At 38.4% G+C, this 14,099-nt stretch overlaps 1 protein-coding gene across 1 annotated transcript in view; it reads right to left on the reverse strand.

Annotated features, from left to right (window-relative positions):
- Positions 1-14,099, reverse strand: part of LOC105221552 (bromodomain-containing protein DDB_G0280777) — a 29,350-nt gene continuing 15,251 nt past the window's right edge. The window contains exons 3-8 of the mRNA XM_011198616.3: positions 5,934-6,027; positions 5,392-5,473; positions 4,152-5,294; positions 3,817-3,948; positions 3,612-3,689; positions 1-3,429 (exon numbers count right to left, since the gene is read on the reverse strand). Of these exons, the coding sequence (XP_011196918.2) occupies positions 1,801-3,429; positions 3,612-3,689; positions 3,817-3,948; positions 4,152-5,294; positions 5,392-5,473; positions 5,934-6,027 (3,158 nt within the window). The 3' untranslated portion in view covers positions 1-1,800. The remainder of the gene's footprint in view (positions 3,430-3,611; positions 3,690-3,816; positions 3,949-4,151; positions 5,295-5,391; positions 5,474-5,933; positions 6,028-14,099) is intronic.

The following is a 14,099-nucleotide window of genomic DNA, read 5'->3' on the forward strand; positions in this document are numbered from 1 at the left end:
TATTTGATTGCATTAAACTTGTTCGTAATTTATTTAATACGATTACAACAAAATAATGCAAATGTTGTACAATGTATGTATGTATGTTAAACTTATTAAGAAAACATATAAATGCTTATATGTATGAATGAATTGTTTATTTTATTTTATATTATTTGTTAATATGTATGCATGCTTGAATATAGTAAATAATAAATAAATATGAAGAATTGTGTAACCGTTAAAATGACAAGGAAATTAAATAAATAAGTAACTACAAAGCCACAAGAATTAAGAACCGTTGGCTGTATTTTCCAACACTAAATTGCCATGCTATACTAGAGGCTTGAGCGTCACTGTAGTTTCAGAGGCACTGTGTTGCACACAATACACTAACGGAAGTTTACATTTACTTTACAGCTGCTTATTGAGTGTGGTGTATTTGCACGAATCAAGAAACCTCAACGGATGTATATACTTATGTTTGAATTGTGCTCTCATAGAAATACATAAATATGGAAGGTTATAAATAAATACTTAATTGCATATTTGCTTGCATTAAATGATGAAATTTTGTTTTTAATGTGCGAAAATTCGAATGTAAATATGTGGTACATGCGCGTGAATATCAAAAATTATGAAATAAATTTTTTTTTAATATTTACCGAAATAATAAAATTTAATCTTTATAATGAGTATCTACCAAATAACCGTGTTTTTCATTGTAAACAATATGAAAAAGAAAAAATATGTTTTTAAAATTTGAATTTAGTTTTCTGCGTAATAAGCAAAGAATTTCTTTCTTTAACCTTTCTCTAACCAGTTGTATTGGTTTTAGTGTACTTAAGTGATAAAATAAGTTATTAGTGTTTTATTTCAATAAAATAAATGATAAAATGTTTATATATTGAGGATTTTGTAGGTTAGTTATGCTTTAATATTTCTACAATTTTTAAATAATTTATTTTTTTCCCTGGTATTAACATAAAAAGTTTTTCTAAAAGGAAGAAAAATAGAGCTGGCAAGTTAAGCTACAGCAAATTAATATATAAAATATTTAATTTAATATTTTTTTTTACATTATTTACGAGTAGATCAGGTAAAGTAAAATATTAATATTTTAAATTAATTTTTTTGTTTCATTTTTACTCACTATAAATTTTGCTTTTAGACATGATATTCAAGAAAAATTTGTAACAATCTCACGAAGTCAATATTCGATATAACCAAAAATATTTGTAGAATAGTGTGTTTTCTCCAAATTTAAAGGAGATTGTCGATATTTTTTTGATAAATTTTTAGTGCCAAAAGAAAATTGTTACTTCTTGTGTTTTTTTCTAGTAAGATTGTTTTTAAATTTCTTTCTATATATTTTTTTTCTTTTGTCAATTCTGCGCTTTCTCTTATCTCTAACTTTCAAAATATTTTTATTTACCAACATTTCTCTTGCTTAAATCTAAGTTCAATCTATTCCACATATTAAACGTAAACTTGTTCAATTAATTATTTCTTAGTCTATCTATATTCTATTGATGGAGCAAATAAAATAATGTATGTATGTTTACATAAATATGTACGAATGTGTAAAAAATAAATAACTATCAATTAACAAAATTAATAAGAAGAATAAACAAATGCACTTCAACATATCAACTAAACGAAGGTTCTCTAAAACTGCTTACCCCATAAATATATGATGTATATCTTCTATATGTCTGCTTAACTGCCGCTTTGCGATTCTTCTTTTTTATACTCTTGTGCTTTCACACGGCAGCCATACCCCACCCCTTAATGCGCTTTGCGTATCAACGCATTCAATTGTCAATCGCCCGCATTTTTTATCTCACTCAAGCTGCGACAATTCTCACGTTCACGCTCACGCTCACGTTCCTCATCTAGTTTCTCCATTTTGAAGACTTTACTCTTCAGGCCGCACAAAATCTCAGCTGTCGCTATGTTCTTGACTGTCTCATTGTCGGTAATACCGGCGACTAATCCTAAACTGCCTAAATGCGTATTGCTTAAATCTAGTTCCGTGTGATTGTTGTTATTGTCGCTCTTAGGAGGTTCCAAATTACGTGTGATGGCGTGTATGAGTGCGACATTCTTATTCAAGTTTGCCGTGTCCTTGCTGTTGTTATTATTGGAATCCGTTTCCATTTCGTCTTTATTGTAATCAGCGTGATATTGATTGCGATCTCTCTCTCGTTCACGTTCAAGTGTGCGCTCTCGCTCACGTTCTCGCTCATTTTCATGTTCCCGCTCTCGTCCTAATGCCCGTTCCAGTTCTCGTTCACGTTCACGCTCGCGTTCCAGCTCATCCTCATCGGAAGTGCTCGTACTGCTGCGTTCGCCAATGCTGTAGCCGCTGCTACTAGCTCCACTGCTGAGACCACTGCTAATGTTGTTGCCCATATTGTAGCTCAAGTCGGGTTGCTCCACTTTGATGCTAATTAACGGCACCAGTGGGTTAATGGCGGTGGTAGATGTCGTTGTTTCCTTGTTGCTTGTTTTCTCGCTCGCGTCATTTGTGGTCTTTGAGTTGCTGGTGGTGCTGCTGGTTTGTACGAGATTCAATGCTTCTGTGACTTCCTCTTCCAACGGTGTGCTTTCCTTAGTAGCATGTGATTCCTTATTATTGATTGCGTCTTCATTGTTGTTATGTTTTGTAGTGGTTGCGGCGACGACAGCGGAGGCGGCGGCTGCTGCTTGGGCAGCCGTATCATTCTGATGCTTCTCCATGAGTCGTATTTTGTAGTTATTGCTGCTGCTGTTGCTTATAGCGCTGACCGATACTGCCGATGTTAGACCTAGGTTCTCCGAAGTTGTGCTGTTTGCTTCCACGAGAGTGACATCCAAATTACTATTCACATCTGGCTCATTGCTGTAGCAATCCATCTCTTTTCTACGTTTCTCATTTAGCTCCTCATGGTAATGCATCAGTATTTTTCGTTTAGCGAGATATTTATGTGGCTTCCTTGATGTGTCTAAGATCTTTTTGCTGTTCGCTTGTAAAATGGCGAAATTATCCGACTTTCGTGTAATCGCTGTCGACTCTGGCAACGAGTTGCCCAAATTATTGTAGTTATTAATGCTGCTGTTATTGTTGTTATTGCGACTGAGATTCTTCATGAAAGCTTCCGCGAAGCTGGCCTTGGATTTGATGTGATCACGGAAGCTGGCAAAACCGGGCGAAGGCGAAAGTGGACCGCCGGTGCCGTTCATGCTATGCTCAAGCGCCGCCTGAGCGGCTGACTGTGGTGGGGGTGGTGCCGATGGCTGTTGGGGTGGTTGCTGCGGTTGAATTGGTGGTTGTCCATATGGGTGGCCGGTTATGTTAACGCTGTGTGTGGCACGGTCAAAGTGACATTGAGTGCCAGAACCGGTTGGTGTTGCCAGAGAGTCGCCATCTTGTGAAGAGCCATTTTCCTTGTCATCGTTCATGTTTTTCTAAATGAAAATAGTTGAAAGGGGACGTGAAGTTAAGTGATTGAAAGGATATTGTTTTAGAAAATGGCTGTCAATTTATTCAAATTGTACTAAAATACATTTCATCTAAGGAAGCTATAAAATTTGAACCATATAGCAACTGGATCCTTTTTATGTTGAAATATATGTTGGACTGAACTTACCTCGGTGTGTAGGCCTTTGATCTTCATTGCTTCAGCTACTTTCAGGAATACCGGTAAGTCCTCGTATTTTACATTAACCTACAAGTAAACCGTGAAAAATATTTGTAAATAATAACACATAAATAAATGGAATATTTTTTTGAAAAAGTCTTAATTTTCTAAGATGCAAAAAAGTACTACAAAAACATAATTTATTAAAACTTACCTGTCCACTGTACATAAAGTCCAATAAACCAGCCATATGAGGCGCTTCTACATCAGCCATTAAAAGTATGGGGTGACTGGAGGGATTCTCGAGGAATATTTGTTGAAAGTATGGACTGCAAACGGATAGTACCTGAGAAGACACAAAAAATGGCGATAAGAGGAAAAAAATCATGATGATTTGAAATGAAAATTGTGGATAGAGAGGTTTGTGGGGTTTCAAAGTGAGACGGTAGCATGATACTAAAGTAATAGAAGCACTGAATATGTCTAAAAAGTGTACTTGACCTTCGTGTTGCCACCAAGGATCGAGTGTCAGTTCATGAGCATGCTTACGAGTTTGTGTGCTTTGAATATTTTTCCGCCGGCGGCAATCGTCACGTCCACCATCTTCTCGTCCTTCTGCAGCGTGTGGAAGCCGCGACACATATTGCCATGGAAGTTGTTCCACGACAACAGATACTGGTCGATCGTGTTGGGATCGGTGTACCCTGGTTGTTGCTGTTGTGGATGTTGGGGGTTGTGTTGCTGCTGTTGTTGTTGCTGTTGCAAGTGCAACTGCTGTTGAGTGGCCTGATGTTGGGCCGTCTGTATGTGTATCTGTTGTGCTGTGGTGGGCGGTGTGGGCGGCGGTGGTAGTACAATCGATGGCGACAGTTGCTGTGGCTGCTGCTGCTGTTGTTGTTGTTGTTGATGTTGTTGCTGTTGCTGCTGCAATTGTTGTTGACGTTGCTGCTGTTGTTGTTGGAGAAGATGGTGCTGTTGTTGTTGTTGCTGTTGGTGTTGATGCAACAAATGTTGATGTTGCTGTTGCAGGGCATGTTGCAGGCCCGGTGGTGGTGTCGGTTGTTGTGACAGGCGATGCACTGCATGCGGTGACGGTGGTGGCGGCAATTGTGGTTGTCCGGCTGCAGCATGTAGGTAACGCTGTTGTTGTTGCGCAGCTTGTTGCTCACGCTCGCGTTCACGTTCACGCTCACGCTGTGCCTGTTGTTGGGCCTGTTGCTGCTGCTGACGTGCATGCTGCTTGATCTTGAGTATATTCTCCTGCTGCTCCTGTTCGTGCTGGCGCATGAGTTCGTCCTTGATTTTGTACTGTTGCATGCTCAGGTCGTCGACGCTCTTCGATAGCTTCAACGTATCATTACTGTTGAATTTACTATTCTGCAACATCGGTTTGATGTCGTATTTGTAATCGGCAATGCTGCCGCCACCCAATGCATATTTCTTCTCGGCGCGTTCTTTTTGACGGCGTATCAGCTCATCAATGTCCATGTAAGCGCCCGAAGTGGCTGCCTCTATGGCGGATACAATAATGGGGTCCTCTTCGAAGACGCTGTCGTCGATGGTTTCGCGTAGCGTTTTGGTCGAGGAAAATAGACGCAACGATGGATCGTTGACCTGGTCGCTGAAGTAGACATCCATTAGTGTGAAGAAAGGCCATTCACGGCGCTTTGGCTCCTCGGACATTTTGATGGCCTGAATTGTGGTGAATGTGGAAAGGGAATAGGGAAAATATGGTGTATAAGTTCATGTGTTTGTGAGAAATTCTCTGCCAATTGGAGCTGGTACTCACTTTGTATTCCTGCAGTAGATTGTTCCATTTTTTGATGATCTTCGAAAGTGGCAGTGGGACATTGAGTTTGCGCTCGACGACACTACAAATGGATGTATGGGGTTTGGAGTAAAGGTGGGTGTCAATGAGAGCACAACATGTGGAGTAGAATAGGTGGAGGAAGAGCGTGTTAGGAAGTTGAATTGGTTATGAGAAGAAGAGAGAAAGTGTAGAAAGTATAGCATGAGTAAGGGATTATATAAATTCTTTTGAGTAATGAAAAAATACTTAAAAAATGCTTGTACTGTAATTATAATTATTTTATGGAATTAAAAGTAGTACTGAAAATCAAATAAATAATTGAAAATGTAATTTAAGTAATGACGCATAAACTGCCAAAAAGCTGATATTCTAACACTTAAGTATTGAAATTTTACTATGTTTCTAAAGAAAATATTTGTAAATCTTATGTCAAAATTTTTGTTAATATTTTTGTTAATTTCTTATATAATATAATACTATTTTTTGAATATTTTATTGTGGATATATTTTTTTTTACTTACGCCCAAGCATATTTGGAAGCATTACGTTTGCCTGTGAATAGCGGTGAGAGCTCCGCACGTAATCTGATTAATGTTTTGACCTTTTCTGCTTCCCCTGCAACAGAGAATTATTAAATATAATTAGAAATGGCTAATATTTTTAAAATCATTCAAATTTTAATCTTAACATAAACAATATACGGGAACGTCAAAAACTGTTGCCTACAATTAGGCTTACACACCATATTATTCGCAAACCCAGCGCAGGTGAAAAATGGGTGGATGTGGTAAAGAAGAAGAGGCCAATAGAGAAAAAAATCAGATTGAAACCAGACGCTATTATTTTAACCAAAAAAGACGGCGCTTCTTATGCTGATATATTGCGTAAAATAAAAAGCAACAGTGAGCTCGAAGATTTGGGATCGAATGTGACATATATTAGAAAAACTCTTAAAGGAGATCTTTTACTGGAACTGAAAAATCAAATGGACAAGAAAGCCGAAACTTTTCAGAATGCCCTAGAGGAAGTGGTCGGAGAGATGGCTATAATACAGCCAAAAAGCCACAATGTTACAATAGTATGTAAGGATTTAGATGAAATAACCACTCCTGAAGAAATTTGCGACGCATTGCAAAAGGAGTGCGGATTCCAGAACTTAGGGAAATCGAATATTAAAAATATGCGAAAAACACGTAGCGGCACACAGATAGCTCTGTTGTGTCTTCGCGCCCAAGATGCCAAAGCGGCACTTAAGCGTGGCAAAATAAAGATCGGATGGTCGATTTGTCGCCTCAGGGAATATGCCCCTATACCTCGTTGTTTTAGGTGTTTTCAACTAGGTCACATGGCACGAACATGCTGTAACCCGATTGACAGGTCTTCCCTCTGCACACGTTGTGGAACCGGGGGACACGTTGCAAAGTTATGTACCAACGCTCCAAGCTGTATGCTTTGCAAAGGAGATCACTCAGTCATGAGCACCACTTGCCCCAAGTACTTAGAAATGTCAAAATCACTGCGTAAATGAAAATATTGCAGTTAAATTTAAATCATTGCGCTGCAGCACAAGAACTGCTAAAACAGACGCTGTTAGAGAATAATATCGATATTGCCTTATTGAGCGAGCAATATATTCAGCGCTCGGAAAGCACTTGGATCTCAGACATAAGTGGCAAGGCGGCAATATGGTCCTGCAAAGGAAAACCTTTCACGTCATGCTCCAGAGCAGCTCAAACTGGTTTCACATGGGCTAATATACATGGTATATATTTTGTAAGTTGCTATGCCCGCCCCAGCGCATCAATCTCGGAATTTGAAAACTTTCTCCTTGAGCTATCTCTAGAAACTAGAGGCAAATCGCCGATAATAATAGCAGGCGATTTTAATGCATGGTCTACTGCTTGGGGAAGCAGAAGTACAAACCATCGTGGGCGCTTAATACTAGAATTCCTGAGTCAAACAAACCTTACTTTAATAAATAGCGGTACCAAAAACACATATCAAAAAGGAAATAAAGGTTCAATAATAGACCTAATGTTTGCAAATGACGCATTTAGCATGCGGATTAAGTGGGAGGTGTCAGACATGTTTACATATAGTGATCACATGGCTATCGTTGCTGAAGTTTCAGTGTCCCGAGAAACGGAACCCCCGAGAGGGAACACTGCTCAGAAACGAAGCTGGAAGCAAAACGAATTCGATACTGATGTTTTTGAGATAGTCTGGAGTGCAGCAAAGGCACCAGGCGAAGACGCGGCCCACTTAGTATCCGCATTGCGAAAAGAGCTGTTCGCAGCATGCGACGCAACAATGCGAAGGTCAAAACATCACAACAAACGACGTCCAGTATATTGGTGGAACGATGAAATTGCCACGCTGAGGAAGCTCTGTCATTCATCAAGACGTCGTTTACAGCGCAACCAGGGTAGAGAAAACGAAGATATTCTTAAAGAAACGTTTAAAAGACATAAGAAGCTCCTGAAGTCAGCCATCACTCGCAGCAAAAGATCCTGTTTTGAAAAGCTCTGCGAAGAAGCAAATATTGATCCCTGGGGAACTGCATACAAAATCTGTATGTCGAAGTTCAAAAATAAGTCGCAACAACCTAAAAGCGCTCCGTTCATGAAGAAAGTCGTCGAGGCATTATTTCCGACGCACGAAGCAATTAACATTGCTGAGCGAAATGAAATTTCAGAGTCACCCCTTTTAGTTACGGAAGAAGAACTTCTGGATATAGCGAAAAAAAAATTAAAAACAACAAAGCGCCTGGATTAGATGGCATACCCAACAGAGCTCTAAAGGTAGCCATAACTTTGAAACCCAAACTGTTTGCCAAAATGTACAACGCATGTATAAAAGAAGGGGTATTCCCCGACGCCTGGAAAGTTCAGCGTCTGGTTTTACTACCAAAACCAAAGAAACCACCGGAAGAACCATCATCGTACCGACCTCTGTGTATGCTCGACACAATGGGTAAAGTGTACGAAAACATAATAAGAAATCGCTTGGAGCTTGCAATCCAGGAAGTTGGCGGATTGTCAGAGAGACAATACGGCTTCATAAAAAAGAGATCCACTATCGACGCTCTAAAAGAAGTCGTTGACACCGCAAAATGTGCAGTAAGTGGCAAAAGATGGAAAGGTGGTACAAAAGAATATTGTGCGCTGATCACCCTGGATGTAAAGAATGCGTTCAACTCTGCAAAATGGACAAATATATTCAAAGCATTATATGAAATAAGCGCCCCTAAATACCTTACAAATATTATTATGAGTTATTTTGAAAACAGAAAGTTGATATTTGACACCGACGAAGGAATTAAGAGCTACTCTATTTCTAGTGGAGTTCCACAAGGCTCTGTTTTAGGCCCTCTTCTATGGAATCTCGTGTATGATGGGGTGCTGAGAAAACCACAACCAAATAACGTAAAATTAGTCGCTTACGCGGATGACCTTGTAGTGGTAGCAGTAGCTAAGCAGCTTGATGACCTTCAGAACAAATGTAATGAATGTATAAATGGTCTGCGCCAATGGTTCTCTTCCATGAGTTTGGAATTGGCTGAGCACAAAACAGAAGTATTGCTCATAAGTACCAGGAAAATTGAGGAGAAAATTACTATAACTATCGGGGAATGTGCGATTATTTCACAGCCACAGCTGAAGTATTTAGGGGTAATATTAGACTCTAAGCTTAAATTCAAGGAGCACTTGGCTTACACGTCAAATAAGGCAAATAAGATATATAACGCCTTATCAAGAATGATGGCAAACAGAGGCTGCGTACGTTCCAGCCGACGCTTTCTAATTGCTAAAGCTATGAGCTCGGTAATATTGTATGCGGCCCCAATATGGGTCCAGGCGCTAGACATTAAAGCGTATGCGAAACCAATAATTGCTGTATATCGACTCTCAGCGATAAGAGTAATAAGTGCTTTCCGAACTATATCCAGCGAAGCAGCTGAAGTATTGGCAAGTATGCCGCCCATAGACATCCAGGGTGACGAATTCGCAAGATTAAGCGAATTATCAGAACCAACAGAAATAAGAAAGAGAGAAAGAGAGCACAACAATGTGGCAAAAGCGGTGGCAAACCTCAACCAAAGGACGGTGGACACACAGACTTATTCCTGACATCCATTCATGGATAAATAGACAGCATGGGGACCTGAATTTCCATCTGACACAAATATTGAGTGGACATGGGTGCTTTAGAAGCTATCTCCATAAATTCCATCACGACGATAGTCCGTATTGTCCGGTGTGTACGGAGTCCATAGAAGACTCTGAACACGTATTTTTTCACTGCCCTCGATTTTTGAACGTAAGGGACAGGTTGGAAACTGCACTTGGTGGTAGTTTTTCGGTGGAAAACTTGACTGCACTTATGTGTCAGTCCCCTAATAAGTGGAAAGCAGTTAGCGAAGCGACAGCCTCAATTATGATAGAACTGAGACAGGTACAACAGGTTAGGCGTCAGTCAGTCCGTGCCATAGAGGAGACTTAAGAATGTCTTGTCACTCCCACGAAGTAATACTTAATTTGGTGGTTCCGTGGGAGCGTCTTGAGTTGGGAGTAGGTTAGGTTTAGCGGATTAAAGTTCCGCACTCCGGCTTTCGATGCTTCCCCCTACTATAAAAAAAAAAAAAAAAAAAAAAAATATTATTCGAGTCACAGTCCTGATTTAACGGTTTGTGACTTATTTAATTATTCAGTGATGATATTCTGCCAATAATTTTACTTGAATCCGGAATAGCAATACGATCATTATGCTATTAAGGGGTATTTGGAGGTTGTCTCATTAAAATAGGAATTACAATTGAGATGATGAATACCTACATTGACTATTCTATTTGGCTTAAATAGTTTTATAGCAAAATAGATAATATCGTATGTGAAGTCCGTAAACTAGTAGAACATAAGAACCAACGCCTTAATGCTGAAATCTCCGGGGGTTTCGCTGGTACAACTTTATTATTTTAAGTTACAGCTAGGCAAATTGTAAGTAAGATATGCATAAGTATACTCTTACATATTTGAGTATATGGAAACTTTCATTCCACACTCAACAAGTAATCTAAAGAAAGTGATAGTTGCTCGGTGGATCTTTAGCACTGCGTACCATACATACACACACGCATTTACTATGCTTTTTTGTCGTAACGAAACTTCTTTTTTTAGCTGACTACTTGTTTTAAGAAATTTCATTTGTAACTACAACAACAATAATTTTAAATTTCTATATAAGCCTGGCTTACTTGTATTATTCATTACAAATCGTTGGCTTGAATGTTTGTGTATATAAGCGTATGGTTTGCATTCACATTCAATTTGTCTTGAACTTAACGACGACTTGTGTTGTTGATTGGACTGGTCCGTGGTAATTACCGAAAACTATTCAACGTTGAAGAATTCATTAGCAGATTTCACTTTCGCTCATGACGTTGGAAATTTTTCTGTGCACACATACATACACACCATATCTTTCTCTGTAGTGTATGCGTGTGTTTCTTACTTGCTTGCTTGCTCGCAGCTTTCTTACCTGTTTAACACTGCGTATGCTACCTGCCTTTCTACGGGGCGTGTACATATATACATTTCTTCCTCATACACATGTTAAGTAAGCTTCCACAAATGGCGTGCGCATGTGAAAAGTAATGCGTTTGTTTGGGTAAAGGTATGTATGCTTGTAAGTAAGAGTTAATTTGCTGTCGCTCTGTTTGTGTGTGGAATTTCTGAATTCTTTGTATGTTTCACTCTCACGTATGTATGTAGGCATTTTGTATATAGAAAACAGCATGCCACCTTTGTATTGGTTGCTTAAGACACACATATATTTCGTAAAGACAAGCTTATTTATGAATATATATATGAGTATATATGTAAGTAGATGCAAGCTCGTTTATTTACTATAATATGAATATAGAAATACATACACACATGCATGCAACTTTCGGCAGAAGCTTGTATTTGAACGCTTTGCACTGCCGAGACCGCCAAGGAATTTAAAATAACCAATTGAATTCGTTTCGCAATACCGGATCTATACAAAAGCTTGTATTTTTTTCCGTTTCTTTTCTTTCAGTTAAAAACAAAAAGTGAATTGCAGTAAATTACAAGCTGGTTGAATTTGAAAATTAAGAAAGCATAAAATAAATACGAAGAGAATAGCAAACAATCAAAAATCAGGTGAGTATAATGGAATTGCTTAAGAAATAACAGTAGAAGTAAGTTTGCGGTAAATAAGTGATAGACATATGTTTTTGGTGTTTCTGTAAGTTGATTGCTGCATGCTGTTGGTTAGACGCGCAAATCTGCCTAAACGGTAGAAAGCGTAAAATGGACGATCGAACCGAATTGCGAGCGAAGTGAAGTGAACTTAACGGAATTGTGGTGAGTGTAACTCAATTGAAAACTATGCGATGATGCACCGCATTGTTGCTATGTAACGTTTGGTGTATTATCGGTGCATCATTGCAATATGCTAGTCATGCTTTGTATGCAGATGTGAATATGTTAGTGTTAGTCATTGACTTAGCGTATCATCTAACTGCTGGAGGTCATTACACTACTTAATGCATTTCGTGGTCTCAAGGGTATCGAGTTTGCGCTGAATGCACTAAAGTAATATATTTGAGAGAAATCGGTGTGCTGAAAGCAGACAATAACAAAATTATCTAATATGAGAGACTATTTTAAGAGGTAAAGAAATCGCTAAAGGGATAGATGTCAAAGCAGTTGTTATAACAAATATTATATTCGTATTTTTAAAGCTGTGGAACGTGTTCAGAGAGGTACTGAGGTATTATTTTAACCATATTTTATAACTTACTTAAAATTATTCATATAAAACTTTTCTTGAAATATATACCGTCTATAATTAAAGGAATTATTCAAAGAAAAGCTTTAAAAAATATCAATTCGGTCTGGACGAACTTTAAAATAATAAATTCTGTGTAAGTGTAAATTAGTAGTGAGATTGGAGTATGAATGTAGACATTTAGTTGGCTAATTATTAGATCATTATTGAAATGATCTATTTTTTTATGATATTTTACATATATTTTTTTGACATTTCGTCATATCAGTAAGATTCTCAAGTGAATTTAAATTGGAGCAGTGAGAATATTCAAGCTATTTTCGATTTTATTTCACACTAATACACTATCAACGCCTTTTCATCTAAATTTTATACCTTTCTCTTAAACGCATCAACATTCATTCTGGTTTTCCGCAACATCAGCAAAGCTCAACATTTACTCAGCCTAACACACACCAGTAAATGTCAACGGCAATCTTGTCTAAAAGCAATAACAAAAGTCAACACTTTCAAGCGGCTAACAAGTCTGCCTGCGCACCCGTGCCTCTAAGTCAGCTAGCTAGCTCGCCAGCCAGTCAGCACAATCGCCGGCATTCATGCGTGCAGTCAGCGCCGTTAGTTTCTCTTTTGACCTACATTTGCCAGCTACATTCTACAACGTCACTGTCGCCGATCTCGCCGCAAACGCTATCTCCACGCTGCTGTGCATTCACAAACCCGTATGCTGTTGTTGTTGTAGATGCTTTTACTTGCTTGTGTTTGTGTTTTGTTGTTGTTATTGTGCGCTCACTCACTGCATGGCAAGCACTGAAAGTAGTACTCTTCTTGGGTACAATTTTTTTTTCAACCAATGTTCTCACTGCTCAGTTCAGCGTTGTGTTGGCGAAGTTCGGGGCTTAAGTCTTTTGTTTTGCATGGCGCTCACTCTTCATTTCATGACGGTTGGTTAGCGTAGTGCTGCGATAGTCGCACCTTGTGAGATTCGCTTTTGTTCTTTGCAGCATTTAGTTGTTGTTGTACAAGTTTTTGTATTCTCGTGCGGCTTTGTTTACATTTCTGCTGCATCATTGTTTTTGTAATTACTTTCTTCGCTTGCTGTTATATTGCTTGCTATTGTTGTTTTTGTAACGTGCTGCAACTTGTTTTTGTATATTTTTAAATCTTCATTCACACACACCCATAAGCTTGGTGCACGTTCAGCTTGGCTTTTGTCTTATGCCACAGTAAAAACGTGCTTTCGGAATTCGCCTGACTTGCTTTTTAGCATACTTTGGCGCCTTTCTATTTTTGAAGTAATTAAAATGGTGTTTGAGTTATGGTGCTTTGTAATAGAAATGGTCAGAATTATTGAGAATTTATATTTGTACGATTGGCTTGATGTCTCTCACATAAAGTATAACAAATTAGTTCAACTGCGGCTATTGTTTTATATACCTTAATTTTTCCAGAGCAGCAGCAGTTAATTTTTCTAAGATAATTAGGTCACTGAGGATTACATAGCTCTTTTTAGGAGACTAGGAGAAAGAGGAAGTAGTACATGAAAACTAAAAAAGTATGGCTGAAGAGATTTGAGTAATAGGTGAATTTTTTAAGTGAAATTGAATAAGAAATTCTTAAAGCTGCAGCCATATGAGCTTGAAAATAACCATCCCGCATTCTTTATTCGGCTGCACTAGCTTATACTATCGCCTTTAACATGTTTCGCCTTTTCGCTTCACTAATCACTTAGCTTTTCCATTTCTCCCTGTATACACACATACTAAGTACCAAAAGTGGTATTTCTATTGTCTTTGGACTCTGTTGCTTTGGTTCTTTTCGGCTACCTGCTCGAATAACTGCATCTATTGACAATCACATCAAATGCTGCATGC

The sequence above is a fragment of the Zeugodacus cucurbitae genome, chromosome 2, assembly GCF_028554725.1.
Source record: "Zeugodacus cucurbitae isolate PBARC_wt_2022May chromosome 2, idZeuCucr1.2, whole genome shotgun sequence".
In the NCBI taxonomy this organism is placed as follows: domain Eukaryota; kingdom Metazoa; phylum Arthropoda; class Insecta; order Diptera; family Tephritidae; genus Zeugodacus; species Zeugodacus cucurbitae.